Raw genomic sequence first — 15,125 nt, 5'->3', positions numbered from 1 at the left:
GTGTGCTTTGAGCATTTTCCTTGGAAACTTTGGGGCTCAACAGACCACCCCTTTTAGTGCTGGATTGGGGCCACGGCAACTACATGCCACAGCCCTTATCTGGCCTTTCCACAGCGCAAAAAAGAGCCTCAAAAAGCAGCTCCTTTTTGCGCCATGGAAAGGGCGCTGTAGTCGCCAGCACCATGACTTTCCAACATTCCATTGGCACTGCATGATCTGGACGCAGCGCCAGAGGAAGGCCATGATGCTGCATGCCATGTGGTGAGGTGTGGCATCATGCCGGCATGGGGTCAGAGTTGGGGAGTGTCATGCGGATGCCACGCCACCAGGCTGACCTTTATCGCCGGTCGGTACACCCTCTGAATCATTTGTAAAGTTGTTTTGTATTATCCTGCTGTTTTAAAAAAACAACCATAGGAGCTTGAGGCAGAGTGTTGCTTGACCAAGGGCAACTATTGCATTCATAGGTGAGGAGAGATTTTAAAAATGTGGACTGTTTCTAGTCACTTCTTCTAGCAGTCATGCTACAGCACCTTTCCTTCATGTGCCACAGGTAAATCCATCTGACCGGTATCATCTGATGCCCATCATCACACCAGCCTATCCTCAGCAAAATTCCACATATAATGTGTCTACTTCAACCCGAGCCATAATGATAGAAGAATTCAAATATGGTAAACCAGTCAGATCTTCCCATGCTCTTTTTCATAAATTGGAGATTATGTTTAAAATTCAAGGTATATAAGTAGTTCTCTTCCATCCTGGTTTTCCATGCTTCCATTCGAGAATCACTTGCATGCTTATTGTGTGTGTGTGTGTGTGTGTGTGTTTATTAACATTAACAATCTAATTTCCAATCAAAACCAAAAAAGTATATACATTCAGAGAATGCATACAGAGAATACATTCAGAAAGTAATAAAATAAAGAGACAAAGAAATAAAGAAAGTGAAAAGGGGGAGAAGAGAGATTAAAAAACAACACAATAGCATTCTGTCCCCCAATCCTAACTGTAATGAAAAGTTAAATGAGAAAGAAACATGTTACGCTAACATTAGGGATCCAAGTAAATAATCTTACTAAAATTACAAATAACTTTAGGGTCATCATAAGTCAGAAGCGACTAGAAGGCACACAACAACAAATTCTGGATTGCTTTTTATCTGCCAAATTCTGGGAGGATTATAGTCCTGTTGGGAGTCCCCACTAACTTTGCCAGGAATCTTGAGTAGTAGCTGCCTTGAGTGACAATTGGATAAATCTCCGTAAGAGAAGGAGGGAGCTGTGTTGGTTAAAACCAAACAAAATTTGGTCCCTTTCATACTACACAGTTACAGCATTATAATTCATTTTCACTGCTGTGCATTTTATGCAGTTTGGGGGAGGGGTATTTTTAGAACAGAGAGCCAGCATGGCATAGTGGTCTGAGACCTGGACTGGGACTCTGGAGATCAGGATTGCATCCACAGCTTGGCCATAAAACCCACAGGGTGACCTTGGGCATGTCACACACTCTCAGCCTCGGAGGAAGGCAATGGCAAACCACCTCTGAACAATTTTGCAAAGAATACCCCATGGTAGGTTTGCCGTAGGGTCACTATAAGTTGGAAATGACTTGAAGACCTGCAACAACAATTTTTAGAACCCAGAGAGAGATCCAGTGCCTCGCCAAACTACCAAATTCCATAGTATGTTGTGCATGTATGTTAAAGTGGAATCATAGCACTGTAATGTGAAAGAGCCTTGAGCCTCAGAGTCTCCATTTGATAGGTATTAAATTGTGGAAAATGCTTTGCAAAGTATTACCTGGGAGGAAATGTTTTCCAACAGTTCATTGGCTTGGGTTAAGACTGTACCAAGTCTATGTGGGTAACACTGGCATTGTCCCCTCCTTCTTTCTCCACTAGGTCTATGTTTGTACTACACCATTTGCAGTCTGGGTGGATTTTGGGCAGCCTTGAGTCTCTGTACTGGGAGGAAGGCAGGATATAAATAAATAAAATAATAAAAATAACAAATATTTCTGTTTGTTGGGGGTGGGGTTGCATTTTCTGAGATCTTGCTGACCTAGCATCTTTCCTGAACTACATTTGCACTGTAGAAATAATGCAGTTTGACACTGCTCTAACTGCCCTGGCTCAATGCTATGGAATTCTGGTATTTGTCCTTTTTGGAGATATGTACCTTCCTCTGTCAGAGAGCTCTGGTACTACAGCAAACTATAAATCCAAATATTCCATAGCACCAAGCCATGGCAGTTAATGCAGTATCAACCTGCATTGGTTGTGCAGTGCAGATGCAGTCCTGAACATTTGATTGAGAAAGGGGAAATTGTAGATCTGACAAAAAGGACTGGGATTATTTTTTAAGTCACAATAAGAGGAGGGAGCAAAAGCAAACTCCAGGGGAAAATATTTTCTGAGAAATTTAGGTTAGGGACCATACAAGTGGGAAGTGGGAAAGATGGAAGTGGGAAAGGGGAAGTATTTAAATAGCACGCAAAGCAGCTGCTCCATTCATATCAGTCGTCCTGTTTCAAAGAACATCCATTTGAATACAACATATAATGTGACTTAATTGCATGTTGCATTTTTCAGCCCCTGCCTCTCATTGGTGGCTATTGGTCACACTGTGTGACCAGTCCTAGATGCAAACAGGAGAACTGGAGTGGTACCCCCCTGCCTTTTGTAGTCCCAGTTTCATCCAAAGAAAGTGCAAATGAGGCAGGCGGCAAATGGGGGAGAAAGGAAATCAGTGTCTTAGGTGGAGATACTTGAAATGGAAAGAATTGTCTGTGGTTCTTGGTGAGAGATGAGACTGAAAGTTGGGAATTCCTAGGTATTCCTGATTTCCATTCTCAATGCTTTCTAAATTTGCAGTCCTCTGGTTCTGGGAAAGTACCACAACAGTTCCCTACTCAGATCTCCAGAAGTTTGTCATAAATTATGTACAGAAATGGTCTTGTGTTTAAACAGGTCTCATGGTTGCAGATGAGATTTTTCAAGGAAAGTCGGACTGGCCAAAGCTACTTGAACCACCCAGTTTTTTCCAAAAGTACAAGTATGTAAGAGTGCTTAGTATTTCAAAATCAAACTCTCTGTTTAAGCAACTTAATTTTAGCTGACAAGGCACCCAGAGTAGTTAATGAATGTTTAAAATATAATAGAATTGGAATAACCACAATGATTACATCTATTATGAAAACAACTTTAACATTAATATATCAAAATACTAGACAGATTTTTAAAAGGTCTTTGCCATGTAATGAGGGCTGAGGAAAAAGAATAGCTGAAGACGTTCTGGGCAGCCATGTGAGTAATTTGAAGGAAAATAGCTCCTTTGTTGAAGTAAGGAACTACAGGTTGAGTCTTCCATATCCTAAATGCTTAGGACCAAAAGTGTTTTGGATTTTGATTTATTTTGATTTTATTTATTTATTTATTTTGGAATATTTGCATTTAAATAATGAGATATCTTGGAGATGAAACCTAAGTCAAAACATAAAATCCATTTATGTTTTATATACACCTTATATACATAGCCTGGAGGTAGTTTTATCCATAATATTTTAAATAATTATGTGCATGAAACAAAGTCTGTGTACATTGAACCATCAAAAAGCAAAGGTATCACTATCTCAGCCTCTCATGTGGACTATTTTGGAGTATTTTGGATCTCAGGATTCCGAGTAAGGGATACTCAACTTGTAATTACAAGTAACATCTTGTCTGTAACTAGTTATTACTATGAGAAAACATAAGTTTATGTAAAAATTAATATTGGCTTGCAGTTTGGAAATGGATTATTTAAAAAAAAAAAAATAATAATAATAATAATAATAATAATAATAATAAAATGTTATTTATATTTTCCCACCTCTCCCAGGTGGATTGAGGCGGGATTTCAGCCTAGTATAAAAATACAAATACAGTGCACCCGCATTATACACGGACGCACTATACACGAGGGAACCACACAGGAGCGCACGGGGTGGTGTGTCCCATTCATGGCCACTGCACCTCCATGCCGCTGCCGCATGCACAAGCCCCATTACTTTCAATGGGGCTCAAGCATACACTTTTTTTTATGTGGGGGGGGTCCAGAAAGGATCCCCCACATAAAAAAAGGGCAGACTGTACAGTAAAATACATAAAGAATTAGCAATTAAAAGCAAGATATCAAAAAGCAACTGTGGAGTAAAGATATTCCAATCCTGTTCAAGGAGGTGGATCTATATAGCTTATACAAAATCGAGTGGGTATGCTCGCCGGAAGACATCCGTCTTAACTGCCCTCTTAAAGGTCTCCAAGGAGGTAGTAAGACGGGTCTCTTCTGGGAGACTATTCCACAATCTTTGAGCGGCTATGGTAAAAGCTCTTTGGGAAGTTGAGGCTAGTCTAGTTGTTTTTAATTCCAGCAAATTCTTCCCCGTTGTTCTGAGAGTGCAGGGCGGATTAAGTAGGGAGATGCGTTCCTGTAAGTAACTCGGGCTCAAGCCATGTAGAGCTTTAAAGGTAATAACCAACACCTTGTATTGCACCTGGAAGCAAATTGGCAGCCAGTGAAGATCTTTTAAGATTGGTGTTATATGGTAAAACCTTGAAGAGCCGGCGACCAATCTGGCTGCCACGTTTTGTACTAACTGAAGCTTTCAAACTTGGTACAAGGGTAGCCCCATGTAGAGCTCATTACAGAAATCAAGACGAGAGGAGGATCTTTTGGTCCAGGTAGGGACACAGTTGGCGTATCGACCAAAAGTGGTACCAAGCATTCCTGGTCATCGCATCTACTTGAGATGCAACTAAAGAGACAGATCTAGGAGTACTCCCAAACTGCAAACTTTATCAGGGGAAGTGTGACCCCATCCAGGACAGGTTGACAAATTTCCTTCCCCAGACCTGAGGTTTCTATTGCAAGTACCACCATTTTCTCTGGATTCAACCTGAGTTTACTGTAACTGAGTTTACAGTAACTCTTAAAACTGATCAAATACTAACAAACTATATTTCCAGGCATTACATCGTACTGATTGCCAGTTCCTCCACTGAAGAACATCATTTGGAGTGGTAAGTCTTCAAAAACACTGGTGCTAGCATTTCAGTTTTGTATTAGAGGAGTTAGGAGTCAGAGGAAAGGCAAGAAGACTTGAGTAGTGCTGTGTTCAGATTTCTTTTATTTAGAAAAGTAGAGTATACACTGTCCACATTGACCAGTAATTTGCATCCAGGTACTCAATGTGGACTTTCAGCTACTTTGCTTTTCTCTTCGGAAGTACTCCTGGAGAGTCCCAAGGGTAGTAACTTAGCCCTTGGAACTCTTGAAGTTTACTACCATGCTCTGAGCTAAACCAAGCACTTGTGTTTAATCCAATTTTACTAGAATCATGGAATTGGAAGAGTCCAGAAGGACCATTCAGGCCAATCCCCTGCCATGCAGGAGGATACAATCAAAGCACTCCCAACAGATGGTCATCCAGCTTCTATTTAATACCTCCAAAGGAGATTCCACCACCCTTCAAAGCAGCATCTTCCACTGTCAAACAGCTCCTCCTAATGTTGATGTGGAGTCACTTTTCCTGGAGTTTGCATCCATTACTCTGTGTCCTAGTCTCTGGAGCAGAAAAAAAAGAAGAAGAAGCTTGCTCCATCTTCAGTATAACATCCCTTCAAATATTTAAACGTGGTTATGTCACCTCGTAACCTTCTGGAGATGCTTCATTATTACTTTTTAATTACTTCCAGGGTATCATCATTTAATTACTTCAGGGGTATAATCAGTGCTCCATTAGCCATCATAGGTTTGTAGTGTGGTCCCTAGTGCCTCTTCCTTTCCTGAATCCCACTTGCACCTCTCGGATTTCTCTCTCCATGTATAGTTAGAGTCGATGTTGCAGAATTTTGAGCATGATCTTGCTTGCATGATAGATTAGAGCTATGGTCCTATAGTCACTGCAGTCTTATGTATATCCTTTTTTGTGGATGGGATGCATATTGGTCATTTCCAATCTCTTGGCCATCGTTCTGTTTTCCATATCTGTTGACATATTTTGGTTAGCACTGCTGTTGATTCTGTTAGTGTGGATTGAAGTAATTTGATTGGAATGTCATCTGTTCCTGGTGATTTATTTTTTCCCATTTCTCTAATTGTAGCTTCCCTCTCTGTTTTTAGAATTTGGGGTTCATCTTCATATGACTCTTCAATCCATATGTCCTTCCTTTCGTTAATCCCTTTTATATAGCTCTTCTGTGTACTGCATCCAGTGTCTTTTTATTCCTTCCTGATCTTGAATTATGTTTTTTTGTAATTGTCTATGTAGACTTGTGAATTTCTCTTCCTTGCATTTCACCTTATGGCCACATAGTGTCGCATTCCAATTGATTATTTAGGATCACTCCATGGCTTCAGCAAAAGTAGTAACTGGTTTTACACAAATACTTAAGTGTAGTTGGTTTTAAATGCTTTGAAACTATTATAACTCTCTTTCAGTTTATCTTTTAAATTTGTTAAATAGCTTAATATGTTTGTAGTCTTTTCAAAGCAATTTTATTATTATTTACATTGTTTTAAATTTGTCAGGCTGGTTTTACTCTATGCCCCCCTGAGATCTCTGGATAGAGGTGGGATATAATTTGTTTTTATAAATATAAATAAATGAATTGACCTTTCTTCTTTCAAGGGTTGGCCTGGTAGAATCTAAAATCCGTGTACTCGTTGGAAACTTGGAGCGGAATGAATTTATTACCATGGCACATGTAAATCCACAGTCCTTTCCTGGGACTAAGGTGCATTGCAAAGAGTGAGTTAATGATTAATTCTAATGCATGGAAACATAAAAGTATATGGAGTAACAGTTTCCAGAAGAGAAGCCACATCTGTAGCGAACAAAATTACTTGATGCCACCAGCTTTTAAAGTGCTGTTTAAGACACAAATATCCGATTCATGATCTTCACAAATATCAAGATGTAACTATAGCTTACCTAAAGTTTGTGAGTGGATGGGAAGGAGCAAATTGCTCTTCCTCTACCTTCTCTGCCTGCAGCCTGGCTTCATCTGGTCTCCCATCTGAGCAAAGGAGGAAAGTGTAGCAGCATCTGGGAGGTAATTCAGATGGTAAAAATAATCCAGGATGAATCCAAGTTAAATTCCTGTTGTTCACATGCATTCCCAATGTGCCCGATGAAGTTTAGGGGGGCTGCCAAAAAACATGTAAGCTGGGACAATCAGTACTGGGTGTTTTCCGAGTTTAAAAAAAAAAAGATTTGCGTCATCGGCAGTGAGAATAACTGATGCAAATAGACCTAGGATTAAACTCTGCATGCCCTGCTCCATCTTGCCCTTCCAGTAAACGGAGATGGGGACTGGCGAGCATGTGTGACCAACAGAACATGGAGACATGCGCAGAGATGCAGTTCCATTTTTTTTTTTAAAAAAATGTGAACAACAAACCCAGAATGTGTGAGACATGATGATGATGATGATGATGATAATAATAATAGATTTATTTCTAGCCCGCCCAATCACGAAGAATCCGGGCGGGTTACAACAATAAAATACAACAAATTACAATAGAGTTAAAAAATCAAACCCTAGACCTACCACCATTGTTGCACTAAAAAATGACATCTGACTGACCCCTGGATGGTGGGTTCACTTTCTGAGAGAATTGTCAGATGGGGGAAATTGCACATAATCCCTATTTTGGGATGACAAAGGCTGCATCTGCACTGCAGATATAATTCAAGTCGACACCATGGCTCTATGCTGGGAAATTCTGTGAACTGTAATTTGTTGTGGCACCAGAGTTCTCTGATGGAGAAGGCTAAATATCTCCCAAAACTACCATTTCCAGCATTCCACACCATTGACTATCAGCATTGAGCTCTGATAGTTAAAGTGGAGTCAACCTGGATTATTTCTGCAGTGTGGATGCAGCCACAGAAACACAGGAACAGCAGTGTCCCTGATTTCCCTTTCATTGTGTATCTCTTCTCTTTTCTAATAGCCAGTGTTCTTATCTACTGAGAGGAAAATAATACTGTGCATAAATAATGTTGAAACAAGCCTAGGCATTAAGCTGAATCCCTTTCTTGTAACTGTGTTAACATCAACTAACCAGCGCTTTTAATTGATATGTTCTCTTGGGATTCTCCCTTCAGGATGCACTATATGTCTTTGTGGTTTCTGGGAATAATTTTCAAGAAAGCAGAAAATGCAGAGAGTGTAAACATTGATTTAACCTATGATATCCAGTCATTCACAGATACAGGTAACACCTTCCCTTCTTGAAATTCTTGTTTTGAAAGAGCTTGGGTAACTTGGGTTGCTGCATTATTGTTGTTGCTGTGTGCCTTTAGATCGTTTCTAACTTATGGTGACCCTAAGAAGAACCTAATATGGGGCTTTCTTGACCAGATTTGTTCAGAGGGGGGTTGTCTTTGAAAGAGTGTGACCTACCTTGTGGGTTTCCGTGGGTAAGCAGGGATTCAAAGTCTGGTCTCCACTGCCATAGTTTAAGGCTCAAACCACTATGCCACACTGGCTTCCCAATCCCGTAATGCTTAACAATGAGCTATGCAAGCTAAAATTGAAGGGAGTCCCCACTCTTAACTGCCACAGAACAAACAAAAGTTAATGTTGCTGTCCACCAGCCTTCTTCAACTTGGGGGCCTCCAGATAGGAAAAATTACCAGTCGCCATCAACCCCAGCTAGCATGGCCACTGCTAGGTAGGGATGAGGGATGTTGTAGTTCAGCACATCTGAAGGTCACCAGGTTAGAGAAGATTACAACTTTGCTTGAGTTACATCATAGTCCTTCTTTTTGGTTTCCAATCTCAGTTTACAGACAAGCCAATAATATCAGCACGTTGAAAGAGGGCATGAAAATTGAAGCTACTCATGTGAAGAAGAAACAGCTCCACTATTACTTGCCTGCTGAACTTTTGCAGAAGAGGAAAAAAGTAATGTCCAGATTCGGTCCTCCCTATATTTAAAAGAGTGGTTAAAACATTTTGTTAGCATATCTGGACTTAAGATAAATTTTTCTCAGCAGAGTGTTCCAGATGTTGACCGCCACACTGGGCTTGTGTTGAAAAGGACATCTTTGGACATCGGCTGCTTGGACACTTCTAGGAACACTGACGATGCAGCTCAGTGCAAAGCTGTTCCTTCATTCAGTGACATAGCCAAATCTGGCAGTCATTCTTTTGCGAGAGAAAGGTAGGCATTCCTCAATGTGCGTTTTTCTGACATCAAAGAACCACAACAAGCCTTTAGCCCTATACTTTGGCCACATCATGAGGAGACATGACTCACTAGAAGAGATGATAATGCTTGGAAAGATAGAGTCCAGGAGAAAGAGAGGAAGGCCACAAAACACATGCATAATTCAGCCAAAGCGGACAAGGCCCTAAATCTGCAGGAAGATAGGGCATCTTGGAGATGCTTCATGCACAGGTTTGCCAGAGGTCGAAATTGACCTAGGAGTAACAGGCCTAACAGGGTGACCTTATTATAATAGGACATATTTTCATCTCTATTCCAGTATAAAGACATGTTTCAATTATTCTGTGAGGCTTCTCTCATTCAAGCACAGTATAATTCCTAGGAGATGTTTCTCACCCAGTGATGCTTTTCATAGGTCAGCCGCCTTCCAGAAAACCACCACTTTTGCAAGCAGAGCAAAGCCATGGAACATCATTGCATCTTCTGTGCCTGGTGACAGGCTGTCCATTCCAAACACCAGTTCACGTATGTATAACATTTGCAGCTGAGTGTGCGGTCTCTTCCAACTCTATGATTCTATGATTCTATAAAGTCTCTCTTGCACATTTGCAATTGAAATGTAAAGCCATCTTAATTTTTTTTCTTTCTCTTTTTTCTCCAAAATTGAATTCCACTGTTGGAGCAGATGCAGCACCACTTCCAAGGGACCAGAATATTTCTGTGGGAATTGAGCAGAGTGCAACTCCTGCAATTATTGAATCCATTTGTGCTGATTCCATGGAGTGGCTGGATGAAACAACTTCTGCAAGCATTAAAAATAATGGCACACAGAAAAGAGTTCATTCACCTTCGGCAGGAGAGTGTCTGAAAAGGCTGAAAGATATAGAAAAGGTAAGGGTCTTTCAGTATCAAAGTGCTAACAGTACTTGACACAGATGAGGAAAATGCTTTGTTTGGACTACATCTCCCAGCTGTAGTAGCTGGGGGCTGTGTTGACTGGGGGATTCTGAGAGTTGTGGTCCAAGAAAGTAATAGATCCAAGCTCTGGTAAGTGAACCCTGAAATAAAGGTTGGTAGTAGTGGTTTGAGTGCTAGACTATGACTCTGGAGACCAAGGTTTGCTTCCCAGCTTGGCTATGAAACCTGCTGGGTGACCTTGGGCAAGTTACATGCTCTCAGCCTCAGGGGAAGTCAATGGCAAACTGCCTCTGAACAAATCTTGCCAAGAAAACCCCATGATAGGTTCGCCTTAGGCTTGCCAAGAACAACAACAGAGTCATGAAAGTATTACATGTAGTCAATGTCAGATTGCATACTCAGACTGAGTTCTTGTGAAGAAACGCTAGTTCTGGAGGCTTCTGTAGCCATGACTCTGCAGCAGGTGAAATGAACACCCATTTTATCTAGGCATACATCAGTATGAATCAGTGTCCAGTTTAAGCGTATGTCTATCTGTTCCTGTGGGAGATCCCTCCAGTAGGTAATCTATTGCTTATCCCTTAAGAAATGCCTCATCTGTCTAGTAATTCTCAGGCTGAAGGAAAGGAGAGGATCAAATGCCAAAATGTCAGCTTGAGGGTTGTTGTGTGGTTACAGGGGATAAATTTATAATAAGGCAGGGATGAGCTGGTGAAGACTGATACTAAAAAGTGAGGAAGACACAAAGTATTCCTGACAGGTAGCCATCTAGCCTCTGTTAAAAACCTCCAAAGAGGGAGACTCCACCACACTACAAGGGAGTGTGTTCCACTATCAAACAGCTCTTAGTGTCAGGAGGTTTTTCTTAATGTTGAGGTGGAATCTCTTTTCCTGTAGTTTGAATCCACTGCTCCAGGTCCTAATCTCTGGAGCTGCAGAAAACAAGTTTTCTCCATCCTCAATGTTACATCCCTGCAACTATTTTAACAGGGCTATTATATCACTGCTTAATCTTCTCTTCTCTCAGCTAAACATACCCAGCTCCCTATGTCTCTCCTCATAGGGCATGATTTCCAGACCCTTCACCATTTTGGTCACCCTCTTCTGGACAATCTCCAGCTTCTGAATATCCTTTTTAAATTGGGGTGTTGAAAAAGGATGTTGAGAAGCTGAAGTGTGTCCAGAGGAGAGCAACCAAAATGGTGAAAAGTCTGGAAGCCATGCCCTATGAGGGGTTGGGTATGTTTAGCCTGATTTTATTATAAGTTAGGAAGGTTATTTAGGCTGCTAGGTTAATTTCTCTCCATTCTATAAAAGAAATGAAAGAAAAACAAGAGAAGAGGCAGAAGAATATCATAAGAACATCTGTTTACATCACAGAAGGATCAGGATGAACAAGAGGGAAAGGCATTTTGGATCTCTCAAACGAACTAACTCTTATTGTGACTGTCCTCTGAAGCATTCTTGACTCTTCAGTGTTAAACAGTGTTGCACTCCAAACAGCTAAAAGAGTATATTTGGTGAACCTCTCCCTCCCCCCTCCAAATAAGTGCAGTTAGACTGCTAGTATATAGAGCTGTAAATCCTTGACTATTCCACCACTGCATACAAGGATGAATAATTTCCATAGTTTTCTCCCCACTGTGAGAGAAAATGAATTACTTCTGTACAGTATTCTCCTAGCATGTGGACATCCCAAAGTATTCTAAGGGGAGGGGGTAATATTGACTATTTATTGCACTGAAATATCCTGCTGAACATCTTGAGATATTTGAATGCCAGGAGCAAATGGCATAAATGTCTCACTGTTCTCTTACTTTTCCTGACAGTGTTTCCTAACTATCCAGAAACAAATAGTAGATCATTTTTTTCCTTACCGAATATTACATCAGGGTATACTATAAAGGCACCAGATCCTGTCTCATATTGGAAACTAGGGCTAGCCCTAGTTAGTGCTTGGATGGGGAACTGCCAGCCAATACCAGGAGCTGTAGGCTATATTTCAGAGGAAGGTACTGGCAAAACCATCTCTGAGTATTTCTTGCCTAAGAAAACCCTATCAGATTCAAGCGGTCACCATATGTCAACAGCAGCCTGAAGGCATACACACACACACACACACATATATAGGATTGTGTTGCTAGACAGTGGAATGTGGAATGAGTGGTGCTGTGGTTTTTTATGGCAGCATTTCCCAGTCTGGAACTCTGCAGATGTGTTGGACTATAACTCCCTCTTTCCCCAGCCTGCATGACATTGTAATCCAGTAAATCTGATGAGCAGGGAAGGCTGCTTTATGTAAGTTCAAACATTTCTGGCAGGAATCCCCACTTCTTTGCTGCTGAATTGTTAACTAGTATCTTGTATTATGTGTTCTTCTTTCAGGAAAGCCTTGGGAAAACTATGCCTGTTCAAACAACTGATACGATAAGGTCACAGGTACTAAATAATCCTTTACTTTAAAAAAACAAAAGCACCTGGATACACTTACTAGTGCTTATTTCTTTCCTGGGTAATTAACATGACTTCTGCCTCTTTCAAGTGCCAGATTATTTATATACAGTGGTATGCAAATATGTGTATACATGTGCATATCCCATCTTTCAGCTCTCCTCCATTGGCTCTTTGAGTGAGTCACAGAAATCTGTTAGTATTGGAGTCGGTGCCAGAATTTAGGAGTTGTGTTGCAGAATAGCATATGACTCAGAAAAGACAATAATACTGTACAGGTTGAGTCTCTCTTACACATAAATCAGAAATACTCTAAAACAAAGGTGTCACTATCTCAGCCACCTATTCATGGACAGGCAGGGGAAATGTAGAGACTTCAAAAAGAGAAACCAGATGTGGTCTCTGTCTGTTTAGACAAATGCCTTCTTTTTTTTTCTTTGCCGTAAAAAAAAGGAACATGGCATATATTAGAGTAATCCATGATACTTGTCCTTTCTTCTGTTCTAGGCCCGGCATGCCCTCAGTCAACATGACTTCAACACTGGCGCATTTTATTTTATTTTATTTTATTTTATTTTATTTTATTTTGGTATTTATATCCCGCCCTTCAGCCCTAATGGCTATCAGGGCGGCTTACATTTATTATTATTTTTAACCAGACAGTTCCCTGCCCGCAGGCTTACAATATAAAAGACACGACACAAAAGGAGAAGGGAATGGTGAGGGGGGAGGGGATCAGGTCCAGCATTCTTCACTCCCTCTGAGGCCTGGACCAAGGCAGATGGACCGGAGGGAGGGCTCTGCTTCTTTCAGGCAGGCCTGGTGGAGCTCGCCTGCCTCTCTCCCCTTCCAGATGGTGGCTGAAGGGAGGGCTGGTCCTCTTCGAGGAAGGCAGTTGGAGCTCACCTGCCTCTCTCTCCCAGATGGTGGCTGAAGGGAGGGCTGGGTCATTATGATCTGAGCTGTTAATAACATGATCTCTTGGAAGTCTCCCATTCTTAGGGTCACCATATGTAGGCGCTGACCTGACTGCATATAACAACACAGGAAGTCCAAAACAGTAACTTTTTCTAGCTTTGGACTGCAGAATATTGGTTCACAGTTCTTCTGTTCTGCTCTAATTGTACCCAATCTATTGCATACCTGGTTGCCAAAATCTGATTTCAATTTTCATTTTGTAGCGGCTTCCTAGTAAAGAATTGCCAGATTCATCTTCTCCAGTTCCAGCAAGTAGTGTCCATGTTGTGAAGAACTCCATCAGACTGACTCTTAACCGATAGCAATTCCTCTTCCAGAAAGATAATGGTAAACACTGTATTTTTACGTCTCCATAGTGCTATGTTTTGGTTTTTCTTCTGGGAACATACATTCATACCCTCTAATTATGATAAAGAAATATGGAATACAAGCTACTGCTGCCTTAGAAACAGAATCGTAGAGCTGGATCCAGTTCAGCTTCCTGCTGTGCAGGAATACACAATCAAGACACTCCCGACAGATGGCCATTCAAGCTCTGTTTAAAAACCTCCAAACAAAGAGAGTCCTCCAATCTTCAAGGGAGTGTGTTCCACTGTTGAACAGCTCTTACTGTCAGTAAGTTCTTTCTAATATTGATGTGGAACCTCTTTTCCTGTAGCTTGAATCCATTACTCTGTGTCCTAATCTCTGGAGCAGCAGAAAACAATCTTGCTCTATCCTCAGTATGACATCCCTTCAAAGCACTCGAATTGCTGCACCACCCTGGCTCATGTCTTTTCATGCCCTTTCCATTTATAAGGATCTTTGGTAGCAAAGCTAGGAAAGAGCTTTGTCCAGCTGCTTGGCTGGCTGCTGCAAGCTAGTACAGGTTGAATATCCAGAACAGAGTATCCAGAATTCTGCAATCTGAAGAACTCTGAAATTCAAAACTTTTTGAGCTACAACGTAGGTAGCATAGTACATATGTGTACTGTGTTTGCATGTCATTATGTCTCATTATGTGTATGCAAATACAGATATTTCAAAATCCAAAGCATTTTGGATAAGGGTTATTCAACCTGTATAAAGACTGTATTGGTCTTGATGGATTATGGCTTGACACAATTCATTTCACCCATTTCTGTTTGAAGTGGCTTAATCTTCTGTAAATTTTACTCTGCAGGGGCTGCACAGACTTGACCTGCTATAAAACATTTCAAGTTGCCATTCCTAAAAATCATGGCCTGTGGGTATACTACTGTTTCCCTTGGACAATGTCTACCTGTATTTCCACTGTGCAGATGCATAGCTTTATTTTAAGACTTGGGTTTGAATTATTTTGCCGTGGGTGGGAAATTTTTGTTATGAAAAATCAAAAAAAATATGTAGACTTGGGTTTGAATTTTCTTTTTGTCTTGGGTGGGAAAATTTGTTATGAAAAACGTAAAAAAAAAAAGTCATATGCTTATAGATAGACTGATAGATACTTTCCCCTAGAAGATGTAGTGTACAGACTACTTAGCCCTGGTGTAATTCTACCATGAGGTCAGTGGGATTACAACAGTGCAGGCTGTC

The 15,125-nt window shown here is 40.9% G+C and overlaps 1 protein-coding gene across 1 annotated transcript in view; it reads left to right on the top strand.

The window, feature by feature from the left end:
• The window catches only part of LOC149310412 (poly(A) polymerase gamma-like), a 31,131-nt gene extending 16,315 nt beyond the window's left edge, over window positions 1-14,816 (top strand). Inside the window, exons 11-22 of the mRNA XM_089528286.1 lie at window positions 554-674; window positions 2,975-3,059; window positions 5,012-5,065; window positions 6,676-6,795; window positions 8,158-8,267; window positions 8,838-8,959; window positions 9,052-9,218; window positions 9,640-9,749; window positions 9,901-10,115; window positions 12,528-12,581; window positions 13,775-13,898; window positions 14,734-14,816. Coding sequence (XP_089384412.1) covers window positions 554-674; window positions 2,975-3,059; window positions 5,012-5,065; window positions 6,676-6,795; window positions 8,158-8,267; window positions 8,838-8,959; window positions 9,052-9,218; window positions 9,640-9,749; window positions 9,901-10,115; window positions 12,528-12,581; window positions 13,775-13,873 — 1,257 coding nt within the window. The 3' untranslated portion in view covers window positions 13,874-13,898; window positions 14,734-14,816. The remainder of the gene's footprint in view (window positions 1-553; window positions 675-2,974; window positions 3,060-5,011; window positions 5,066-6,675; window positions 6,796-8,157; window positions 8,268-8,837; window positions 8,960-9,051; window positions 9,219-9,639; window positions 9,750-9,900; window positions 10,116-12,527; window positions 12,582-13,774; window positions 13,899-14,733) is intronic.
• Window positions 14,817-15,125: the final 309 nt, after the last annotated feature.

Source organism: Sceloporus occidentalis, unplaced genomic scaffold, assembly GCF_023333645.1.
Source record: "Sceloporus occidentalis isolate IW3139 unplaced genomic scaffold, rSceOcc1.0.p SCAF_6, whole genome shotgun sequence".
In the NCBI taxonomy this organism is placed as follows: domain Eukaryota; kingdom Metazoa; phylum Chordata; class Lepidosauria; order Squamata; family Phrynosomatidae; genus Sceloporus; species Sceloporus occidentalis.
Note: the sequence above shows the minus strand (reverse complement) of the source record. Positions and strands in the feature narration are given on the sequence as shown.